At 46.4% G+C, this 6,955-nt stretch overlaps 1 protein-coding gene across 1 annotated transcript; it reads right to left on the reverse strand.

The window, feature by feature from the left end:
- Window positions 1-2,868: 2,868 nt before the first annotated feature.
- On the reverse strand, window positions 2,869-6,690 carry SFRP2 (secreted frizzled related protein 2). Its single transcript, XM_075751732.1, has 3 exons — window positions 6,047-6,690; window positions 5,355-5,435; window positions 2,869-3,937 (listed from the first exon to the last, which is right to left on the reverse strand). The coding sequence occupies exons 1-3, from the start codon at window positions 6,537-6,539 to the stop codon at window positions 3,633-3,635; spliced, it is 879 nt and encodes a 292-aa protein (XP_075607847.1). The 5' UTR covers window positions 6,540-6,690; the 3' UTR covers window positions 2,869-3,632.
- Between the last annotated feature and the right edge of the window lie 265 nt (window positions 6,691-6,955).

Below are 6,955 nucleotides of genomic sequence, written 5' to 3' on the forward strand. Positions count from 1 at the left end.
AAGGATTAAGAAGTAATTAAAGGATAGAGAGAACGATAAATAAGGAAGAAAAGAAAAGACTGCGAGGAATATTGCTGATAGGCTTTAAATTTGAATTTGGGCTTTTTTTTTTACACACTCAGGGGGGAAGAAGAAGTTGGAGGGAGCCTTGGTTGCTGTTACGCTTTCAAATTACAATCTAAGTGCTGCCTTGATTATACACCGTTCTGATTGCTGTGGCCTAGTGATTAGAGCATAAAACTTGGACACAAAAAATATGCTGCTTTTCATGACTGTAAAGGACTTGCTGGGTGGTTTTGAATGAGTTATTTCACTTCACTGTGCCTCATTTTCCTGATCTGCAAAATAGGGATATTAATGCCTATTTTTGTGAAGGCAGTCTGAGAAACTTAAATGGAAACTTCTGTATAAATGTCAAGTATCATTATTATTGTTCTTAAACTAATCCATTGTAGTCAACTGCTTTTGTAGTTTTTATGAAAGCAAATACAATGGGAGCTACATAATTGGCTGCCTAACAATGTTGTTTTAATTAGAAGACGACAAAAAGTGTCTGAAAAATGCAACAGTGGGTTGCCTTTTTTCATCAATTGCAAAGAAAAATTCTGCTAGAACTGAACCATACCGTACCATACCAGGTAATAAAGTTACTCTGAAGTATATCTGACACAATAATCAGAAGTAATAGGCTCCGATAATTTCTTGTAACATGTTTGGTTCACTATTTGCCTGGCACAGTTGAAGATTTTTTTATTGTTGAGCAAGTAAAAGTGAGGGTAAAACTGGGAAAAAAAATTGTGTTTACTTCTTTGCCAGCATCTGAGAGATGAAGTTTCCTCAGCTGTGACTTTAAAATCCTAATTTGCAGTTGAATAGTTTGCAATGTCTGGTTTATACACCTTTGGAAACAGATAGTATAACAAACACTGACAGTCCCTCTCCTTGGTGTGGTGAATATGACCCATCTTTTAAGAGGATACTCCTAGAACAAGGTAATGGAACTAAACTGGGAAAGCGTGAGTCCCATTACTCTTCACATTTGCCTAAGTCCTGCTTATCTGAAAGGTAATCTTGCCTCTGCCACTTCACCCTGAGGGCGGAGAGTCCCAGTGATTCAGTCCAGGGTCACATGCAGAAGGCTTTATCCATAGGGGTATGCGGTATGGCAGGATGCTCTTAATCTAGGATGCTGATTGTACTAGTAAAATTGAATGTTTGCAAGTCTAGTTTATTCTTCTTCTCCTGAATTTGTCCCGACAGGAACAGGATTTTGCTGGTGTAACAATGTTTATTTTGTGATTGAGGAAGGAGAATGTGGGGTTTTTTTAAAGACAGAGCGATGTTGGTCATAGGTAACGTGTCTTCCTATATTTAAGTGATTTGGCAAAAATCTGTTATGTAGTCTTGGCCTTAACATGACCCCAGAGTGAGTAACTTGTGACCTGTCTGTCCTCATCAGCGTCAGTACTGCTGCCTTCTAGGACAGCCCAGTTAAGGTAATTTTTTGGTTGCTGTAGGACTTAGTATCTGTAAGGCAGGCTAGTGGAGCAGTCCTGGCTGTTCGTTTTCGGTCCCCAGAGACTGCACTGCAACAACTGCCTCCTTGAAGTGCTTTCCTCCTCCAGGCAGCACGAGCCCATTTTCTGCAGGCTCATCTTCAGCCAGCTCCTCTTTATCTGTGAGCTTGTTCCCTCTAAAACCAAGGCGTTCAGGGACAGGTATTACATTATACGCTCAGTGAGATGGGTAGAGCAATGTGACATCTGAATGCTGATGGCTCCGTATAATGATGGACATGCTGGTATTAATACAGTCATGCCATAGCATAAAAAAGACTCAAATGTTTCCTGGGAAGCCAGGGCCATTCAGAAGAAAAGTTTTAATGACATTTCAGCAATGTATTTGCCTTTAAAGAAAGATACTGCTTCACAAAATAATTAAAAGCCAGTTTGGAATGGGGCTTTTTGTTGGGTGGTTTGTTGTTTGTTTGTTTTTAAATTGTTATACTTTTGAGGATATTTGTGGAGACTGCTCTTGTCTTGCTCGGTCAGAGTCCTACTGTTGTTTGTACCAGGGGTAGTGAGTGCATTACCACTGTGAGAGAGGGCAAACAATTAATTTTTCTAAAACAAAGGTAACATGTTGGATCTTCAGATTTTATCTTTTTGTCCTGATGGTGAAAAACAATCACACTAAATACATGAAATTAATATGATTTTTTTTTTAAAGAAAAATGTAGTGTTAGATTTGTATTCTGTCTGTGAATGGTTAACATAAGTAATACTCTTCATCAGACATTTGTAAGAAAAATGCTGAAAAACATTCCTCTAGTTACACTATTAGGAAGGTTTTATTTTCTTTCTCAGTAAGACTAGTGAGTGTACATACACACAAAACATGCCTTGCCCTACCATTATTCTGAATTGCTAGCTGCAAATGAGATTTTTCTGTCTACTCTTGCACTCCTTAATACATCTTTTTCAAGTGTAAGAAATGGATAAATGGATTTGATTTTTAAGCAAGTGGTCTCATTGCAATTCCACATCAGCAAAAAGCAAGAGTCTTCTGAGAAGATGAGATGAAAATGCAGGCAGTCGAACAAAGGAGCCCCAGAAAACTCATCTCGATGAGCTCAACAGACACATGTTAAAATGAGTTGACTGAACCTCAGTCCCGTGGGTTGATCTTTGGGGAAATGAGGTCCGCCATGTTTTTTCTGATTGCAGCACTAGATGCTTCCACATGCTTCTCTGCTGGCTGCTTGGGGTGGAAGGCCAAATTTTGCTTTGCCGTGACAAAGCCCACTCGGCCAGCTTTCTCCCAGTTCTCCCAAAACAGATTAAAGTGAATACAGACCGAGACAATGGGTAAACTATGATGTAAAGTTTATATACAAGAATATAACATTTATCTGGAGTATTTACAAGGTTAATTAAAGCAATATTTTACAACTCTTTCAGGTTAACCACTAGGTATATTACAGTTAGGCTACAGATGGTTTAATTTGCAAAATAATAATAAAAAAAAAAGTTGCATTCAGATCAACCAGCTCCAAAACTTGTTCATTTTTTCTGAGAGAGAAGGGCTCAGACTTGTGGAAAATAAAGTGTGAGAACGGTTAATATACTCTTACTGGTGCCTATGTATCACATGCAAGAGTCGTAACATGACCTTTATAGTGTTAATATAGATGGCAAGCCATTTCACCTTGGTGAAAGAGTCGTACCCACTGTGACAGGCCAGTTGCACACGTGGCTGTATTTCTCTGCATCTCCTACTTTTGCACAACAAACATGCATGTATACAGAGAAGCAGCAATATAAATGAACCAGCATTACCAAAACAAAGAGGGAAAAACCTCAGACCAAAGTCACATTTGCAACCATAAAAAAAAAAAAAACCCAAGCTTTAAGCGAGATACTTTAATACTTCCCAAAAATAGTCATGATTTTTTTTTTATTACATTTTAACCTCTGTACAAAAATGGAGAGCTCCCTCCCCTCTCAGAGAGCGGTCACCATGTCTTATGCCCGTGGCATCTCGAGGCTTAGAAGGGCCGAAGCAAGAAGGTGCGGAAGGCCCGGAGAGCTCGGGGCAGAGGCGGCTGCCGGAGGCGGCCAGAGCTGAAGCCACTAACACTGCAGTTTGCGGATACTGCGGGAGAACCGCTTGAAAGCCCGCTGCCCTTTCTGCCACCGCTTCAGTGAGGTGATCACCAGTTCCCCAGCTTGCTTTTGGCCCATCACCAAGTAGGGGACGTTGATGTCGTTCATCTCATCGCAGGTACACTGGAGGCCACCCTTGAGCCAGAGCACGATCTTCCTCAGATCCCTTTCCGTCAGCCCATTCAGCTTGTAGATGGTTTTGCTCTTTGTTTCAGGGGTGATCTTGGTATCCCCATTGATGTAGGCAATCTCCTTCACTTTTATCTTCAAGGCTAATAGAGCGAGGGGAGGGGGAAGTGGGGGGAGAGAGAGAGAGGGAGAGAGATTGAGAGGTTTTTTCCCATTAGCGCACATAAAGAGGACCTGGGGAGGGAGGTGCTCTATTGCTAATTAAACTGTCAGGGCTGACAGAAGAGGCAGCAGGTGGCTCCATTTCTAAAGCCACAAAGGGCATGCAAGTCATTTCAGTTTGAATCAACCTTAGGGTTGAGGTTTTTTGGGTTTCTTTTCTCCTCTTCCCCCCTCCCCCTCTTTTTCCTTCCTTTCTAAATTAATATTTTCTCCAGCTTTTCTCCTGTTTGCAAACAGAGAGAAGGCAGGTTGGCTACATTAAGCAGTGCTCTGGTTTTAGCTGGGAGAGGACAGTCTTCCTGAAACTAGAGTTTGAAGGGGAGGTGGGGAGGCGGGCACCTAGACCTAATCTGAAACCTGATCTCTGCTGTGGCTGAAAACTTCTAAACTTAATTTATTAGGCTGGAGAGGATTTTAGGCAAACCTGTAAGGAAATGATATTTCACATGCATTGTTTTTTTGAAAGAATAGATCCTGTGGAGGGCAAATTGGTCCAACAGCTGCATTCGATTTGGTAAAATAACTAGGAGGGGGATACAGGGCCCTGTAAGAATCTGTGGGGCATGTTTAGCTTTAGGAGGATTTATCTGAGTACAATTTACCAGGCCAAAGCTATTGGTTGTTTTAGCAATTATGTCCCACAGTCATGGTTTCAGGTTTTGGGTGGTGGGGTTTTTTTTAAAAAAGAAAGACTTTTGAATTGTTGTAGATACTTATACTACAAATCTGTTTCCAGGTATAAACATTGACCTATTATAAAAGGATTCCCCTCCTTATTCCCTTTTTCTCTTGAAATGCTAATGTGCGGATAATGTGCCGTTCAGTTGTCTGTGTCGAAGGGGCTTTCTTGTCCTCTTCTAACCCCAGATCTTCCCATTAAGTTTATATCCCCAATTGTCTGTGCATTACCTTCTCTGTCAAATGATATATAGAGCTTCATTCTTAATCTGCGGAGAGAGTCTTTCTTACGATACATGAGATTGGTCATGCAGCTCTTTCTCATACGTCTAAATGAAGCTTTGCTCTGCTTCTCCCCAGGCAATAGTCTGGATGAAAGATTCTTTCTTTTTTTCCATTTTACTTTCTATTTGGCTTGCCAGCAACATCCACATAAAAGAGCACTACTTCAAAACAGCAAACAGAACAGAACTATAAAAAGGGCTACTTTTTATTCCAGGGTGGATTTTTGTGTATCATGACCCCGTAGTCAGATGGGTCTATCTGCAGATAAGACAAAGCCCTGCCTTTATTTAGGCACATCTCTCATTGACTCCACTGGGAGTTTTACCTGATCCTCAATTCTCAAGTTTCAACCGAGGGGGCTCTGCTTCCACTTACCGAAGTCATTTTTGCAGAGGTTTTCCACAATGTCGTTGTCGTCTTCGTTTTTGTTTTTGCAGGCATCGCAGACCTTGGGTGCTGGGAATGGAAGGGACAGTCCCCATCAGGCCCGGGGAGAAAGGAACAGCAGGTGGCGTTGGGAACCCTCCGGGAAACGCCGGCTTTCCATCCCTCCACGGACGGACTCGCCCTGCGCCCTCTCCCCCCCGGCGCTGCCCGTGCGCTTTTGAGGCGCCTTACCTTGCTGCAGACCCGCTGGAGGGGGGGAGGCACGGTGTGCTTTTAAGGTCACACCTAAAGGTTTTTACGGGGGAAAAGGGTAAAAGGGGAGGGCACACAACAGGAAACACCCCCAGCCCTGCGCTTCAGCGATGATCTTTGCATAAGGAGATCGTCCCTCTGGGACTCTGCGCAGCTCGAGTCCTGGATCTTTTCTTTGGGGACGGGCAAAGGTTTGGGGGTGCGGGCCGGTGCCAGTTCCCCGACGGTGCCTGCAGTTTCCCCGGTCCCCTCGGGAAAGCCTCCTTGAGCCTGATCTGCGGCCCTCTCCCCGGTCCCCCCCCCGCCCCGGGGCGTACTCTAACAGGCGGGAGGCGCCTCCGCTCCCCTGCAGAAAGCTGGGAAGGGACCCCGCTGCCGGGGCGGCTCATCGGGGGACAGATGCTGCCGGCCCGGGGGCTCCCTCTTACCTTCCCTGGTGACCGGGAGGATGTGGTCGCTGCTGGCCAGCGGGATGCAGAGGTCGTTGTCCTTGGGGAAACGGCTGCAGTCCAGCATGTCGGGCCAGGGGAAGCCGAAGGCGGACATCACCGGGGCGCAGCTCTCCTTCACCTCCTCGCAGAGCGAGTGGCAGGGCTGGATGATCTCGTCCAGGTCGTCGATGCAGACGGGGGCGAAGAGGGAGCAGAGGAACTTCCTGGTGTCCGGGTGGCACTGCTTCTGCACCAGCGGGATCCAGGTGGAGGCCTGCTCCAGCACCTCCTGCACCGTCTCATGCCCCAGCAGGTTGGGCAGCCGCATGCTCTGGTACTCGATGCCCCGGCACAGCAGCATCGGGGCGGGGATGGGTTTGCAGTTGGAGCGCTTGTAGGAGAAGTCGGGCTCCCCGAAGGGGAAGAGCCCGGCGGCCGAGCCCATGCATTGGGACGCCAGCAGGAGCAGGGCGCAGAAGCGGCGCTGCATTTTGGGGCGCAGAGGAGGAGGGGGGGGCTCTGGCGAAAGGCTTGGGGGGCCGGGGTGGCGGGGCGCGGAGCGGGCGGCGCGCCGCTGCCCTCAGCCGCAGGCAGCGTCCCCCAGCCCGGGCTCCTGCCTGCCAGACGGGGACGGAGGGTCTGAGCGAGATACGGGGGCAAACGGGAGTTTTCTGGATTTTTTTGTATGCAAATAGCAGGGGGAGCGGGGGCTGGGAGGAGCCTGGTGACAGCCATCCAGAAAGGATTGGTCACTACTTTCTCGGTCTGCTTTTGCTCAGGGGGATTGTCTTTTGGCAGGAAATCCTTGCAAGAAACGTTACAGTGCGAGCACGGGGAAGGGGGGAAAAGATCCCCGCGAACAAAGAGCCACGAAAGCCCGAGGAGCTCCTCGGCCGGGCAGGGGGA

The sequence above is a fragment of the Balearica regulorum genome, chromosome 4 (genome assembly GCF_011004875.1).
Source record: "Balearica regulorum gibbericeps isolate bBalReg1 chromosome 4, bBalReg1.pri, whole genome shotgun sequence".
Classification (NCBI taxonomy): domain Eukaryota; kingdom Metazoa; phylum Chordata; class Aves; order Gruiformes; family Gruidae; genus Balearica; species Balearica regulorum.

Coding starts and splice junctions, on each gene's coding strand:
- SFRP2 (XM_075751732.1), bottom strand. CDS start 6,539: ATGCAGCGCCGCTTCTGCGCCCTGCTCCTGCTGGCGTCCCAATGCATG. Junction 5,436..6,046: donor CCTCCCGGTCACCAGGGAAG/GTAAGAGGGAGC, acceptor TTCCATTCCCAG/CACCCAAGGTCTGCGATGCC. Junction 3,938..5,354: donor CCTCTGCAAAAATGACTTCG/GTAAGTGGAAGC, acceptor TCGCTCTATTAG/CCTTGAAGATAAAAGTGAAG.